Source organism: Catharus ustulatus, chromosome 18, assembly GCF_009819885.2.
Source record: "Catharus ustulatus isolate bCatUst1 chromosome 18, bCatUst1.pri.v2, whole genome shotgun sequence".
Classification (NCBI taxonomy): domain Eukaryota; kingdom Metazoa; phylum Chordata; class Aves; order Passeriformes; family Turdidae; genus Catharus; species Catharus ustulatus.
The window spans coordinates 2,572,591-2,589,689 of NC_046238.1; the positions used below are offsets into that span (position 1 = coordinate 2,572,591).

At 43.7% G+C, this 17,099-nt stretch overlaps 1 protein-coding gene across 1 annotated transcript; it reads left to right on the forward strand.

Moving 5' to 3' along the window:
- The first annotated feature begins 305 nt into the window (after positions 1 to 305).
- Positions 306 to 14,166, forward strand: VPS37B (VPS37B subunit of ESCRT-I). Its single transcript, XM_033075974.2, has 4 exons — positions 306 to 442; positions 8,043 to 8,214; positions 8,806 to 8,888; positions 9,992 to 14,166. The coding sequence occupies exons 1-4, from the start codon at positions 338 to 340 to the stop codon at positions 10,490 to 10,492; spliced, it is 861 nt and encodes a 286-aa protein (XP_032931865.1). The 5' UTR covers positions 306 to 337; the 3' UTR covers positions 10,493 to 14,166.
- Positions 14,167 to 17,099: the final 2,933 nt, after the last annotated feature.

The window sequence follows — 17,099 nt, forward strand, 5'->3', positions numbered from 1 at the left end:
TCACAGACTCCTCACAGGGGCTTCACCCACTGAGCCCTCACAGGGGCTTCACCCCCTCACAGACCCCTCAAGGGCCTTCACCCCCTCACAAGGGCTCCCCTCACAGGCTCCTCACAGGGGCTCCCCTCACACAAACTCCCCTCAGCCACCGCGGCCCCCCTCCCCAGGCCCCTTTGGTTCCGTCCAGCAGCGCCCCCCTCCCGCCGCGCAGCCCCCGTGGTACGCCCCGACACGCCCCCCCGGCAGGGGGCGCTGAGGGCGGTGCCCGCCGGGCCGGGGCGAGACCGCGGCGGCACTTCCGGTCCGGGGCCGGGGCGGGAACGGCGGCGGGGCCGGGATGGCGCTGGACGTGCGGCGCCTGGAGGCGCTGAGCCTGCAGGAGCTCAGCGCGCTGCTGGACGACGAGGAGCAGCTCCAGGACATGGCCCGCGAGATGGAAGAGGTGAGGGGCTGCCTCCTACTCCCCGGCCGCGGCCTCTCCTCGAGCCGCCCCCCTCAGCCCGCAGGGTCCCCGGTGCCGCTCGCTCCTGGGGGGGTTCGTGGCTCCCCGGAGCCGCCGGGCGGTCTCGGCCCCGCCGTGGAGCTGCCGGTGCGTGAGGAGCCCCCGGGGCTGCGGGAAGCGCTGGCGGTCCTTCCTTGGCTCCCGTTCCCTGCCGCCCCCGGCCCTCGTTCCCAGCCCTCGTTCCCAGCCCTCCCGGCCTTTGTTCGGCCCGCGGCGGGGGGATCGCTGCCCGCTGGGTGCCCTAGGAAGGGTGAGGGCTCGGCGGGCTGAAAACGCTAAATTAAATTAATTCAACCACTGAATTAGGAGGCACTGACGGCCCGGAGGTGGGATCTGCTTTTCCGTTCGCACAGCCCTTGTTTTGTGCCTTGGCCGCGGTGAAGGATTTTGCCTGGGTGAATTCAAAACAATGTGAAAGAGATTTCTGTGTGCCCCCGTTGGTATGCTGGGCGCAGCGAGGGCTGTCAGGCTTTTCTGCTGCTTGTTTTGCCTATTTGAAGTGTCTTTGTCAGTGCATCAGGCTCTAAGTCGTGCTTTTGGATTCGTGACTCTTAAAATAAAATAGGAGCCTGTTTTCTTCCTCCGGCTGGGGTTGTCTTTAACTGGTTTTTCTGTGTGTCAGTGGACACTGGGTGCTACAGTTCAGATACGAAACTGTTCTGGGTTCATTTGGCCGCAGATGTGCCTGAAAGAATCTCACTCTTAGTCAGATAAGAGAGAATAAGAGGAAACTATATGTGTGAAAACTTTGAAAGAGAAATATGTGCTCTGCTTCTCTGGGTCCTTTATTTATTGGGGTGATGTTTTCTTTTTTTAATTTTTTTTTTTTTTTTTGTCATATTAGAGGACAAAAGCCTCAGGAGAAGAAAAGCAGTGGCAACATGTTCTTGAGAAAGAAGCTTAGTTTATTAAGTTAAATAAATTATAATTGTGTTCCCTCAAACTAAGGTTCTGGCCCTTTTGGTGCTTCTGAGGAAATTTTTTTGGATCACCTTGAGCCAAATTGTCAAAGTATTACCCATGGAGAGGCCCACTGAAGGCTGGGGCTGAGTTGATGAGGTGTCCTGGGGAATTTATTTGCTGTGTTATGTGACACTTTGGATTTTGAACTTTGTGCCAGCAGATCTGAGAGTGGGGCAGCCATAAGAACTTTCCGTGGGAGCTTATATATTTTGAGAACTTAGAAGAAGCAGGCGGTGCTGTGGAAAGTGGAGCATGCAGAGAGTTCTTGGAGGCCCCGTGGTTTGCTGGGGGCAGGAACACCCTGCTGAATAAAAACTATTTAAGGAAACTCAGCGGGTTATAATGGGCTTAACTTGGTAAAGATGAGAACGGGTGCAGTGCTGCTGGTTCTGGTGTGACCTCTGACAAGGGACACGAGCACAAGGCCTGGCTTGGTGGGCTCTTTATTATTATTTATTTGTCAGTCTGGTCTTAAGACTGTAGGTCAGAAGTGACAGAAAACCATATATTTTCTTGGTAGAAAAGATCCTCCCTCACTACACAACCAGCCCATGTTCTCAATTTGACCCTCAGGTTTTCCTCTTTCATTGGCATCTTAAGGCTTTTAAATTGTAGAGTAAAGTTCCCTGGGCCCGAGGGAATATTTTGTGGTGTTTGGAAAGTGTGGCCAGGTTTGAAGGTGCTCAGGCTGTGTGGAAACAGGGCTGTGCTGCTGTCTGCTGTAATCCTCTTTTATTGGATGTGGAGGCTTTTGCTGGAGTCTGTTCAACTAGAAATGTGTTTACCCATCTTGGAAGGAATTGGCCATACTTGAATATTTCTTCCTCGTTCTGTTTTTGCCTTCACTGAATTGTTTATTGCATGTGCTGCTGAGACCTGAGTTTTCACTGGGAAGTGTGTGGCAGGAAGAGGGAGAGAGGGAAATCCTGAACATTAAGGAGGCACTGTGGTGACTTCACTGCTGCTTGGCTGTCACTCATATGTATCCAGCTTGTAGGGTTATTCCAAAATCCTTACATTCCTAATTTTACTGTGACATGCCAGTTAAATTACAATTCTGGAGTCACTTCTCTGAGGTCACAGTGGCAAAGTTGGTTAAAGCTGATTCTTCCATAATTGAAAAAAACCCATTGTTCTCATTGTTGCTGGGGGAAACCCAGCTCAAACCCCAATGTTTTGTTCACAAAGGGGGAGGATTTGGAAAAACCACTTGGCTTTCTTGCAAACAGCTAAAAATAGGCACTTCCATCCTTACAGGGAATGTGTTCCTGTGTGGCATTTGAGCAGGACTTGTGGGGGTGTGTGTCTGTGTGTGTGTGTGTCCTTGCAGCATGTCCTGCACGTGTGTCCCCAGGTGTGTGACACTGTGACATCAGGGCTGAGCTGCCACTTCTCCTGCCCCTCAGGTTGGGTTTGCAGCCTCCGGGCTCGAACAACGAACGTTTTGTCTGTGAGAAAGAGGAAGGAAACTCCTTGTCTGGTACTGCCAGTCGTTTAAAAATGAGGAGGGTTTTTTTTATCATCCTTTCAGGTTGATCTCTGTGCTGCATGTACAGCATTCATGAAATAGGCAATCACAGGATGATTTGAACTGAAAGATCATTCAGTTCCAAACCCCCTGCCACGGCAGGGTCATAAAAGCAATTTGTTTATAAAAGTCAGTCTCAGTGAGATAACTCTAAAAAGCACAGATGAGACAATTTGTGACCTGACACTGGTGATGATTTGATGAATTTCCCTGTGAAAGTGAATTTTCTTTTTATCTCCTGGAACATTACTTCTGTGACAGTGCAGTATTGTGTTGCTGACTGCTAAGATTCCATGGCCAAAAATTACTTGCTTTTCAATACCTTAATTATGTGAAATCAAGAAATGTATTGCCTTCTTCTCATTCCAGCATTTCAGAGTACACTGGCAAGCACAAAAGGAATTTTTTGAGCATAGTCCTTTTCTCAGAAGCTGATTGAAAAGATCTTGCAGGGCAGAAAGTCCAAGTTTAAACTATGTGCATTTGTGCCCAGATTTCTTGGATTCCTACTCCTGTCCTAAAACCACATTGTGCAAGTGGTCATGTTCTTGTTGGCCAAACATGAAATTTAGTTGCAAAGTTAGGAATTAGACTTGGTGACAACTACAGATTTTTCTTTTCTAGCTGAGCATCAAATGAGTAACCTGTCTGTGTTTGATGAGTGCAAATTGCAGTGCTGAGTGTCTTGCCTCTGCAAGAAATGTCTAGGAACTGCAGCTTACCTTCTAGGCTTTATTTTGTCATTTTTAAGTAATCAGAAGAGCTAAATTTAGCCAATCTAATTACTTTGCAGTATGTTTTAATATTTATTGCAGAACAGATGTTGTTAGGGGGTGTATTATTATTCACGAGTCCTTGATGAAAAGCACTCCTAAATCTTGTGTGAAAGAAGTCTCTGCTCCTACTCTGCACCTGTCAGCTCCTCTTTCAGGGGTTAATTTGACACTCCAAATGTGCATCTTTGTGCTTCTACAGTGTGGCTGCATATTTTAGTCTTAATTTACAAGTATGTGTAAGTGAAAGAGAATGTGGGAATGATACAGGCTGGAGAAATCTAAAACTAACATGGATGTGTCCTGTGTATAAAGCAATTAAAGCAGTGCCACACAAAGCTGCTTTTTATTTATAGCTCCTTAAGAGACTTTTTCTAGAAGGTACCAAGAGACTCCTCACTGTGGTGCTGGCCAGAGCAAGCTTATAATTATAATTATAGCAGCTCTTGATGGACTTTGTGGGCAGTCAGGATTGCTCAGTTTCTCAGAGGCAGCTCCTCTGGGAATGTGCTTTGGGATGAAGCGGTGACGCTGCTCAGAGACGTTTTACACAAATAACTTTTGCTGCAAACCATTATTTTGGAGTAAGGGATCAACATTTATAGTATGAATGTTGCTAAGCTAGTACTAGTTCTGGTTTAATTTTAACCAGCTTTTTTTTCTCTTCCCTTTTTAAAAGTGGGATGAAACAAAGCTGCAGTTCATAAAAGTAGTAGACTCTCAATTCCCAAAGCAGTTGCTGCTGCCTGCTCTTGGAAATGCTCATTAAATAAATCCTTGAATAAAATTATTCAAATTATGTCCATTAAAGAAATTCATTTTTTAAGCAGCCTAAGTTTTCAAGTGATTCTTAAACCGTGACTTTTGCTTTTAACAACCTCTGTGTGTCCATGGCTTCATTTTCTTGCTGCACAGTTTGGTGTTGAGTGCTCTGCTCAGGAATGAGCAATCCTTGTACCATGAAAATCCCCTTATAAGCAGCTCAGCATGGTTGTTCCATTTGTCCCATTCAGAATTCATAGTGAGAGCTTAGCAGTTAAAAAAAAAGTCATATATTCTCTTTAATATTGTCCTGTCTCGTTGTGTCTCGTGATCCTGACTGGTATTTTCATCTGGTTTCAGATTAACATTTCCTGCCTGTTGAAGTGCTCATGACCTCAGGAGTCTTGTTAGGAATTCTGCTGGAGTCCCATGCTCCTGACTTTTATCTCTGAATAACTTTTTTTCCTTGCACTTCCAGTGGGCAGGTGAAGAGGCAGTGCAGGAGCAGTTCCCTGCTAACACACATTTTTGTCACATGTGACAACAAAATACCTTTTGTTGGATTTATTCGTTCCCCAGCTTTTGTCTTGTGGAAAGCTGTGAATGGATGCTGAAAGCATGCTTTGTTCTACACTGATAATCTTAATAGACTGCTCATGCTGGACTGTGCCTTTGACCCTTGGATGATTTTGCAGCTGGTTTTTTTGTAGTTTTAAATGATTTTAAAGCTTTTCTACAGCACTCTTTAGGCAAATTTTAGTGTTTGCTTTCTGATTCCTCAAATTAACTTGCAAGTGTAGCAGAACTGTTGCTGTAAAGTTTGTACACAGACTTTAACATCAATTACAGAGATTATTCTGGTTTATAAATTGTGACTGTATTCAAGTTGCATTGCTCTGGGATTGTATCTGTTCTGTTTGTTGTGAAACAGAATTCACAGACTTCAAAATTCTTTCAGTGCCATTAAATGTTTCAATATCCTGAAACAAGTGGATGGGTCTTCACCAGCTCCTCAAGTTTCATTAAACATCATTCCTAAATTTGCTTTGTATTGGAGGAGTTGGTTCTTCCCGTGGTTTTGGGTGAGATTCAAATTTCTCATCTCTCCAAGTGTGCATTGTTAAAAGAAATTTGACACAGACCAATGCTGGAAGTGAAGACTTCAGGAGTGACATTTTAATTCATCATTAAGTGCCAATTAGCATTTTTTATCAACTTCTATTAGAAAAAATATACCCTTCTCAGAAGTGCTCTGATATGGAAAAGGTTTAGTCACTAAGTCCTGTGTAATTTCAAGTAGTCTAACTTACAATTACAAATAACTTTTTCAGTTTAAAACAAGTATTTTTAAGACTTTGCTGAAGTTTAGTCTGGTCTGTAATTATTAGATATCAGTTACAAAGGACAGGATGTCACTCAGCCTTAGAATGTAGGCAGGTAGTATTAGTCATGTTTTTCTTATTTTTGCAAGTCAGATCATGCCACAGTGATATTTCCTCATCTTCACACATTTGAAATTATTTAAAAGTAAAGTTATTCAGCAGATCATTATTAGGTTAGGAATTTGTTTCTTCCTCCTCCTGCCTGGGGTCCTGTTGAGAAATATTCTGACACTTGAGACAGGGACAACATCACCAAAGTCCCACCTGACTTCAGGAAGTCTCTTCTTACTCTGCTTATCTGGAGTTCTGCTTTTTCCTCATGACTATAAATAATTTTAATAAAAGTTTTATTTTCCTGGTATTTGTGCTCTGGAAAGGTTTATAGGTTTTTTTCTGCCCTGAGTAAATATGCATCTTCTTCATCCTAAAGAGAGGTCAAAGTTCACTCATTAAACTGGTCTGTGCACCTGCTTTGACAGGGGAATATCAACCTCCCAAGCAGTGAAAATACTGAATCTGCTGGGTGAGGAAGTAGTGAGCTCATTAAAATGGTGAAGAGGCACCAGAACCCATCAATCTTTTTGCACACAATTTGCCTTGGCTGGCAGTTCAGGAGCCAGCAAGTAACAAAACTTGTGGTGGTGGCAGGAGGGTGGTCAGAGTTGGATGCCACTAATTAAGCTGTAAAATCCTGTACATTTTAGTTCCCTTCATCATTCTTTTTAAAAAATGTAAAATAGGGGGACTTCAGCTTTCTGAAAGCAACAGTCCTAACAGAATCAGGTTGTATGAGAATAAACAAATGGAAACCAGTTTAATTTAAATTATTTTGCATTAGATTCAAAGGTAAGAAGAGCATTTTTCTTTTTATTCTTTGAAAGGATCCACACTGAATACAAGCACAGGACTGCATGCTTGTTTGGGCTTGAGAAGACAAAACAATATTGGAAATGTGATTTCTGAATTTCACAATTTGGGGTAGAATTGGGATTGGTGTAGAGTTTAGGGCTCTGCATTATCCTTGGTTGTTGGGTTTTTAAGTGATTTGGCAAGAACAGGGTTGAGAGTAAAGCTTTGGTTTTTGAAGAGCCCTATCTGGGGACAAAGGTGTGTTTGAGTAACACCAAGCTAGTACTGAATTTAGGAAATTAAAGTAGCATGTAAATATTTCAAAAGGAAGTAATTGCTCTCAAAGACATTGCTGTGCTTGGAAAAACACCTGAATTTTGATGCTTTTAAACAGCTCATTTGGGTTTTCTCTTTTCCTGTTCCTGGGATGTGGCTCTGTCCACCCAGAAGTGTGGCAGGAGCAAGGTCTGTGCTTCTGTTTGCACAGACTGCAGAGGCTGTAAATGGGAGCAGCTGCAGCTGAGTAACCTGGGATAACCTGGGCTGGAAGGGGCAGGAATGGCCCTCCTGGATGGAGGAGCTCACAAAAATCTACCAAATTCTGTTGGTGTGGAAGGCAGCTCAGTAGAATTAGTCTGTTGTGCCCCAGGAGGAATATTCCACTTGTTGATTCAGCCTGAAATCAAATCCCTTGGTTGTGTTTTTTTTCCCCCTTTTGATGTCTGAATATTTTAATGAATCTAATGTGACACCCAGGGCAGACTCTGCAAACACTGAGCTCTCCCAGAGCTCCTGAAGGCTCTCCTGATAAAATCATGTGTGAGTGTGAGCAAACTGGAGTCTGGCTGAATCTTGGGTGTGTGAAAATTGTCAGTTTTTCTTCAGGCTAGGAACTGTTAAGCAGAAGGATTAAACTGAAAAAATGAAAGTTTTGGCATTAATCCAGGATTGGTGTAACACAGTTGGGGAAGAATATTCTGGAGAAGGAACAGTCACGATGCCATCCTCATTTTTTACACTTTAACAAGATAAAGGATGATATTCTTCTGCACTCATTGTATCTCACTGCTGGAGTTCAGATTTTTTCAAGAGCTGTTGCTTTATCTGTCAGTGCTCATCATTTGTTCATCATTGCTGTCCATTGCCACAGCACTAATTCTTACACAGAGCTCACTTTTGTTGTTTATTTAAAAGTTTTCAAATTCTCATTTTGTCTTGCTTAATAATCTCCCTGTCATTTCACACACTTTTTTTGTTTTGTTTTGTTTTTAATTTCTATCCAGGCCCAAAATGTTCAGCACAGCAAGGACATGACTCTTGCCAGCAACCGCAGTCTGGCAGAAGGAAATCTCCTGTACCAGCCAAAGCTGGAGTCTCTGAAATCAAATCTGACTGAGAAATACCAAGAGCTGCAAGTTCTTTTTGAAGCATACCAGATAAAGAAAACAAAACTAGGTAACACTGGCTGGTGACAATTATGATTTGCTGTTTTCTAAGTGAATGTAAATCTCTTGTCTGTTTGTTGTTTGGTTTTTGGTGTCTCATTTTTAGCTGTGAATTAGGGTACAAAGTGAGATGTCATTCTTGTGTAGTGCTGAAATAGATCACACTTCTGATGATTTATTAAGTGACTGCCACATCTAGTAACAGATACTGTGGATTCTTCCTGTCACCTACCTGCTCTTGACCTACTCATCTCTAAATTGTCTACTTCATTTACCTTGCTAAAGAGCAAAATACTTGGAATTTTCAGTGACTATTTATAAATCAAATGGCATATTACATTTAACTTTCACACTGAATTATATTGTACATCTGATACTGCATTTGCTGAACTCCTTTCAATATTATAAATATATAATTGGAATTAAATTTCAGCTCTTTGCACTCTGACAATATTCCTGAAATTCAAAATATATTTCTTGTTGTAAGCATCCTGTGCAGGATGCAGAGCCTGCTGCTTGTGCAGATGTGCCTTAGAGGTTGCTGTGTGTTTGAGTCACTTAGAGCCTGCTGTCATTTTGTGTCCTTCCTGTGCCTTTGCAGACAGACAATCCAGTAATGCTTCCCTGGAGACCCTGCTGGCACTGCTGCAGGCCGAGGGGGCCAAGATTGAGGAAGACACAGAGGTACTGACAGAACACCCCAATTCTGCCTCTCCCACATTGCCAGAACCTTCCATGTCCATGGCTGCAGTGAGCTGAGCATGAGACAGATTAAGGAGAAGCCTTAAGAACAGGGTCTTGTCTCTGCTTTGAATTTCAGGGAACAGCTGTTTGATTCCAACAATTTTATTTCTTTTTTTAATCTGAGTAGTTTTTTACTCTTGACATCTCTGAAGTTCAAGAGAGAAAGTGCACCTTTTTAGAAAAGGTAGGCAAGCCCCTTAGTTCCTTGGCTTTGCCTTCAAACTTCAAATGTGCAATCTTTTTTTTAATGGGGCTTGCCTGGTATATGTATTACTTCATAATAAATGTCAGTTAGTAGCCTAATAAAAAAACTGTGCTGCTTTTCCTCCAGTGTTTCTGGTGAAATATTCCATTGTGATTTCAGTGTGTCTGTGCAGGTGCCAGGGGTCACCACTTGCTGTGGCACAAGTGCTTGAAGGGTGATCTGACTTCAGAATGATGGGAGTGTTTGGTTTTGTTTGCTGATTTGCATCGAGGAATTTTCTGTAATTAATCAAGAGTAAAAAATTTGCTTATTAGCCTCGAGTTGTGATTGTAAGAAGACATTCCCAGGACAAGCTGAATTTTGTGATTTGATGTTTGTTCAGCTCTCAATTATTAAACATCATTTACCCAAAGCCACAAGTGAGGGTGAGTCTTAAACCTGACTTAACAATAATCTCTGTGCTGAGTCTCAGAGAGTTCCCAGTGTTTCTGTTGGCATTCAGGCAGCACTGAGCTGTAATTCAGCTTAGCTGGCAATCTGGGAAGCTGCTGGACCTGGTTTGTTCCCATCTCTGGTGATCAGGGGAATGCTCAGAGCGAGATTCAGATGTTTTTACCGCTGTTAGTTCAGTATAAATTTATGCAAAAGTGATATTTAACTCTCAGTGCCTCTGAGTAATAACTAACTCAAAGTTCTGCTCAGAATTCTTCAGTATGCCAGTCATCTTCCATATGCCAGCTGGAAAATCACAGGCAAAATGATGCTATTTTCGGGATGTGAGCCATTTAGATTCTGTTGCAGTAGGCTGTTTCCTAAGAGAATGTTCTGTATTTGACAGAACATGGCAGAGAGGTTCCTTGATGGTGAAATACCACTGGATTCCTTCATCGACGAGTACCAGAGCAAGCGGAAGCTGGCTCACCTGCGCCGGGTGAAGATCGAGAAGCTGCAGGAGATGGTGCTGAAGGGACAGAGACTCGCTCCGGCTGCTCCGCCGGCGCAGCCCCGGCTGCCCGAGCCCACGCCCGCCCCTGCGGATCCCTACAAGGCGGATGCAAACCCTCCTCCCTCCGTGGTGCCCCGGCGGATCCCGCCTCCCCCGCCTCCCTCCGGCCCTGCAGGACGTTTCCCCACTCCCTTCACCGCAGCCATGAGCTCAGGACCAGCTCCTTACCCAGGTGCTCCCTACCCTCCCCTCCCGCCTCGGCCGGGAGCAGCTCAGCCCACGAGTCAGCTGCCACAGCCGGGATACCCAGCCCAGTGTGTGCCACCCTATCCTCCTCCTCTTCCCCAGAGACCACCTCGCCTTCCACCACACCCTGGCTTCATCCTCCAGTAAATATTTGGGTGCGCCTGACTTATGTATTGGTGCTTATATTTCCTTTTCCCCCATCAGAGACTTGCTGTAGGCAATGGGAAGCCTCTGTTCTTTGCACAATGGAGCACCAGGGCCGAGCTGTGGCACAGAGGTTTGCAATTGCTTTGCTAAATGTGGTGATGTCTGTTTGCAAAGGTCAGTGAGGACGAGGTTTTCCTAGGAAGGTGATAAGGTCTAAATTCTGTAAATCCATCAGACTGGGGAGGCACTCGCAGTGGATTTGCTGAAGTTACAAATGAGTCACGCCCTGAATTCCTTAGTGATGGCAAATCAGCATCCTCCTGTGTCCTGATGAATTCCCATGGCAGCTGGATGTGTGTGTGGCAAACAGGGAGCTGCTTGTCTCTCTGAGGAATTCTGTGTCCGTGGCACTGCTGGGATGGTAACAACCATACCTGACTGCTGGGCAGGGCTGTGCCCAGGGGCCCCCTGGGCATCCTTTGCTTCCAGGGCCAGGTGCACGGCGTTTTCAGAGCTCACTGAGCTGAAACTCCTGTCAGAACACCTTGGGAAAATGACAAGAGTTTCATTTCTGCATTTCAGTTGTTACCTTAGACAGTGTGTAATCAAAGTAGGCACTACTCCCACTCCTAAATAGCTTGATACCCTCAAAGTCCTGGTCTCTTGAAATGAAACTAAACTGTTTGTAGAGCCAGTTTAGGGTTTTATAGACACTTTACCAGGCAGTTTTGTTTCCTTGCCTGTTAAGACTCTTTCTAATGGTTGTTTTTTTTTTTCTCCTTTTCCACACCTTGGATACAGAAATGATTTTTTTACACAGGTGCTTAGCTTTTGCTACCATGTGATTCCAGGAATCTAGGCAGGGTATTTTCTTAATCAAATACTGGATTTTCACATGTAATTGCCCACTTGAATTTCCACAATTTCATTTTACCTCTTAACTCTGTCTCTCACTCAGCAGAACTATTTTTAACTTTCCCATTTTGTTTTGCAGTTTGGGGCATGTGTATCTATCTGGAATTTGCAGTTAATGTTTCTCTGCAAGGGGACAAAAAAAAAAAAGCCTTTTGAAGTCCATGGTGGCTTGTTTGCATTTTACAGAATCCCTTCTTGACTTAGCCCCTGGATGGGAGAGGCTTTTTAGGGCAGCTCACATTTCACTCTGGATGTGACTCTTGAAGCCTGAGGTGCAGACACATGCTGGTATTTTAATCCAGCTCTGGGGGAGGCAAATTTTAACTTGCTGTTTGCACAGAATGTGTCTGTGAATTTGTTATCAATCAGTCCAGAATCTGTCAAAGCCCCTGGTTATTTCAGAGCCTGTTGGTATCATTGTCCTGGAATGCACTACATTGTTTGGAAGTTTGTACTACAAACATCAGTCAGAATAGAATATCTTATTTTTTTTCCTTTATGTAAGACCTGAATTGTCCCTTAATCATTTCCTCTGGAGTGTGGTGGTTAGCAAATACTAATCTGAAATTAAGCTAATAACAGGAAGCTCTTGATTCTGAAAATATAAATATGATTTGTTTTGCCTTCTGCAGACAAAGGGCAGAAGGTTGGTCAGTGTTACTGGCATCTGAACCAATTCCCCAGTGCAAGTCTGGCAAGCTTTTATAGATGGGGGATTTTGTGAAGCAATGTGCATTGGATTTGTTTGCAAAGTGTGTTTTTTCTGTAATCTAGTGGTGGTACAGGATGTGGTTGTTTTTTTTTTCTAATAGTGTGATATCTTTTCTTGGTATTATTTTCTTACTGAAGCTTTGTATAAGCATGGTTAATTATGACTCGTTTCAAAGTAACTTTGCTGTGCTGTTAGTGCTGGTATTTGGATGGCAGCTGTTGTATCTGGATGCTAAACATGAGTCTGCTGTAGAAATGGTTTTGTGTCCTAGAAAGAATTAACGTGGGTGGGGGCTACCAAGGTGGTGTCTGAATACAGAAATTCATACTTTGAGCCTGCTACACAAAAACTCTAAAACACTCCCAAAATCAGTTTTACTAAGATTTCATGAAAACAACCAGGTATATTTTACACTTATCAAGTGCCAACTTTTTTTCTGAGGGTTGGAAATCCTCAGAAGTGATGGGGGTGATGGATAAGTGTATTGTGAATTTGCACTGCATTTTATGTATCAGACTTTATTGGTATTAGTAGTCCAAAAATATTTTTACTACTTGTTAAATCTTCTGTCTTTTGGTAACTTTTGTGATAACAATGACCTTTCAGGGATACTTTATCTAAAAAACAACCTCTTGTGCACACTAAATACAGACAAAGCTAATGCAATTTTTTTTGTCTGAAAGCAAAACAATGCATTATTGCATATGCATGTGGCTGATGTGCCTTAGGATCACTACTTGTGATTGTAATTCTAGAATATTAGCATTTTTATCATTTGAATGGCCATTGCTTAACTCTGGTTTAAGGGCTCTTAAAGAGCACTGACTTCTACAAAAAACTGACCCTCATACTTCAGAAAAAACAGCTGTATCTGCTATTTGTAAGCTTCTAGTTGCCTTCACTGATGGGTAAGTTTGAACGTAGCTGATGTAACTAATGTGATGTTTCAGTTATTGCAAGCTCATAACTGAAGTCCAGCTGCTCGTGGAAAACGTTTTGCCATTAATTTTGTGTGTGTGTGTGCACACAAACTGTAAATATTTACTTGACTGCTGGTGATGTTTAAGGGTAAAGGAGAAGAATGACTGTGGAAAGCTGTTCAGTCCTTTCAGCAACAAATTGATGAAACACTAACCTGGCAAGAGCTGTGTCAGTGCTTTCAACCTGTTGCCCTTCAACAGCTTCTCCTGTTCTGTTATAGCTAAATAAATAAATTCTGCTCTGGCTAGGATGTTTAGAATTGTACTAATTTGCACTGTTTATAAGATAGTGAGATTAAAATGCCATAGGCAAGCTGAGACTCGAGAGGGGGTGGCTCACGATGCTTGCCAAAAAAAAAAATTTTATATATATATATATAAAAGGATTTTTGATGTCTGCTACAAATAGCAAATACTTCCCCAAAGCAATTGGAGTGGAGAAAAATCCTTTCAGTCCAATGTGTAACACGGCTTTAGAGTGTTGGTAGCATTGAAATGCTCTCTTTGGGCAGTGTTATTTGTGCCAGTCTTTTGTACACAGTTCTGTGAGCTTGGACTTGGACTTGGGACTGACTGCAGCGAGCAGCTCTGACCCTGGGGGGGTCTCACTGCACTCAGAGAAGGTGGAGTTGGTTGTTCCAGCATAGCTGATCCAGCCAGGTCCCCTCTGTGCTGCTGGAGGAGCAGGAGCTGCCCTGGGCTGCTGGAGGCAGCTGGGCACTGGCTGGTCGAGGTGACCACCCCCATTCCTGCCCCAACTGCACAGCCTCAGTCTCCACCTCTCTTGGGACTTCTCTGCCCTCTCAAACTGGAATCATGACATAGATACAGAGCTCAAACCAACAATTGTTTCACCCTCACGTGGAGCTGCGTGCTGGAGGTGGAGTTCAGAGGGGGCAGAGTCGTCCTGTGCCTGAACAGTTCCTCTGTGTGATCCTGGACTGTCTTAACCAGGGGCAGTTTTATATGCCCAGCAAGTTGTGAAACATACAGTGGAGTTGTTTGCATAATAAGTCTTTCTGTTATCTACTGTGTTCTGATTTTAAATAAAATAGCATATCTCTTGGTGTCCTGTCTCCCTGTGGCTCCGTGGTGCAGTTACATTAATGATTTTCAACCCTAATGGTGTTTTTCTTTTTTTCTGTAGCAACATAAACACAGTTGTAGGTGGATGTAGAACATAAAATTGCAAAATGCTTTAATTATTCATAGTAAATCTGTTGGCTGTGTTTTTAGTGACTGGATAGAACGAGTCCATTTTGTATGGAGCTGATGCAGGATGGGTTTGCTCACAGTAAATTTTCCATGTTGTAATCAGGGCAATGAGGTAGGTGGGCTGGCTGTCAGGTAAAAACCCTTTTCTGATTTCCTGCAATTAGTGGGAATGTTCAGAATCACCTGGAGAAGCTGAAGGGAGAAAGCCTTTTATTTTTAAGAGAGGAAAATCTGAGATTTCAGCCAAGTTAGGAGGGATGAGTCAACCAGAGTTATTTAGGAATATGAGTCAGAGGGCAGAAAAGACCTGATGTAATTTGCTGTGGTATCTGTCGCTTTAGCAGCGATGTGAAACAGAAATCCTAGTGTGGAATAAGTGGTTAGGGAAGAAAATCCCTTTTTTAATTGTTTCTTGATCCCTTCCGTTTGTGGTGGCTGCAGAGATTGGATGAGCTGCACAAAAGGGAAAGTGCAGATGAGGAGAAGCTGCTGTGCTGACTCAGTGCAGGTGGGCGAGGGCAGGGGAAGGTGTTATGTAAAACCTGCAGCTCTTCAGCTCTGCTCTTCTAAGAATTCGCTCTGTTTTGTAGCTTGAAGAGCTGTGGAACTCCAGCTATGCCTGCTCCAGAGCTGCTGCTTCCCTGTGCTTGGAGCCCCAGGAGCTTGTTCTGGCTGGGGATGTTCCCAGGGAGCATCACCCAGCGGGGTCAGACCTTGCCAGGGAGGGGACTCGGGACAAAACAGCAAAATGCCACAATGCAGGGAGTTGTGCTGGGGACACTGCTGTCCCTTTTCCTTCCCTGGGTGGGGTTCTGCAGGCTCTGCAGGTCCTTCCCTCGCCCTTGTTCCTGTATTTTGAGTCCCCTGGGGTTGTACATTAATCATCCCTCGTGCCAGGCTTTTGCAAGTTTGCCTCTTTACCTCTCTGAGACCTGGGCACTAGAAACTGGGTGTGTTGCTTGAGGGTTTTTGAAAGATTTTGGGTCTTGACTGAAGTTTTAGAGGGACCCTGCTGAGGCTGTCCCATTTTTACCCCTACCTGCAGGACAAATCCCAAGCTGCTGAGGCTGGGAGCTGTGCCAGTGCATACCCTGGATCCTGCTGGAAGTTAAAAGCTGTTTTTTAAACACTGCTTGTTATTTCCAAACCGCTCAAAGGTGCTTTTTCTGCACTCCTGTAGGTGATGAGTAGGAATTATTTTTTCCTTGGAAGCTAAAAATGTTTCCTTCTCACCACACAATCCCACACCTTGCTGTATGCACTTAAAGCTGCTCATTATTGTAGCAGCCACTGCTTGGGCCAGTTTCTGAGGGTTTGGTAGTGCTGAAGGGAGCCAGGCACAGAGGATGGGGGGACAAAGTGGCTCCAGTGTCAGCACTGCAATGAGAGCACCTGGCTGAGGAGAAAACGCTGCTTGTGGAGAAATGTGGAAATGCTTTTGGCCTGGGGGTGTTGTCTCATTTGGTATGAAGGGAATCCAGACCAGCTTTGTATTTTTTTTGTTTTGATTTAAACTTGCATACCCATGAAGCATTTGTTAAATGATTTGATTAGCTGGTGCTGCTGGGTTACCCCAGCCATTCTTCTGAGTGGGTCATTCAGGAAATGCCACCCCTAAATACTGGGCTGCCCAAACTCTTGTAATTCATGCCTGGTTGGACACAGCAGGAAAATAACTTTTCTTGCAAAGGAGTGGCTGCTTTTTGTGGCTTCAGGGGCTCTTAAAAAACATACTTTTGCAATAGTTTTGTGGTTTGGTTTCTTCACCTGACTTCCTAGAGCCTGTAGCAGCCTGTTTTCTATTGGTGTGCTTTATTTCAATGCACTTTTCCCCCCCAGTGATCTGACACTTGGGTTTTGCCAGCTTTGCTCTGTTGCTGCTGTTGCTGAGCTGCAGCTGCTCCGTGTGCTGGTGTTCAAACTAATCTGTGGTCACTGGAGGGCTGAGGGAGCCAGGGGGGGACAGGGCAGGGCTGTGAGGCTGCTTGAAAGCTGCTTCAAGAAAAAACAAATTGTACTTTACTCACCTTGGTGGAAGGGAGCAGAAGGTGGACAATTTCACAACTTGGTTATTTTCCACTGCTTCTCTTCCAGGTACTGAGTAAAATTTGTTCTCAGGAGCACATCAAATGAAATGTCTTCCTCTCTCCACAGCCACAATAATGGTATTTAAAAGTCATTAGCAAATTGGATCCTGCACAACAGGATGTCTTGATGGAGCCTCAAAATAAACCTTTGCAGACACAGTTCTGATAATTTTGTCAGCTACAAATAGCAAACATTTTCCAAAAAAGTACAGGACTGAAGAAAAAAAATTAGGACAGTAAGAATAATTTTTGTACAAAAATTAACTTAGATTACATTTCAAGTGGTTTATAGAGCTTGTTTTTATTTGTGCTTCTTCTTTTTGAGACTTTTGATTATGCTGGCCTAAATAGTTTTAAGTAAATCACAGTGTGACAGCAGTTGAGGTAAACAAGTTACATTTAGCCACAGCATCAATCTCAAAGCCACATTTTATTTTTGAATTCTTTAAATATAATGAATCCTTTAAGCAGGACTCTGGCTGGAGTTTAGAAGTTTGCATTCTTGTTTAATCAGTGTTTCCATGCTGAAATGTGATGGTGTGAGTGGCTGGATGACGTTGGTCTCCCAGCACATATATCTTTATCACTGCCTATAAATAGACCTTGAGCTACTGCAGAAAGCACTTCCTTGAGAGAAAAGGGCTCTAGAAGAAATGAAACTCAGCAGGGAGCTGGCCCCTGTCACTGCTGTGTCATTG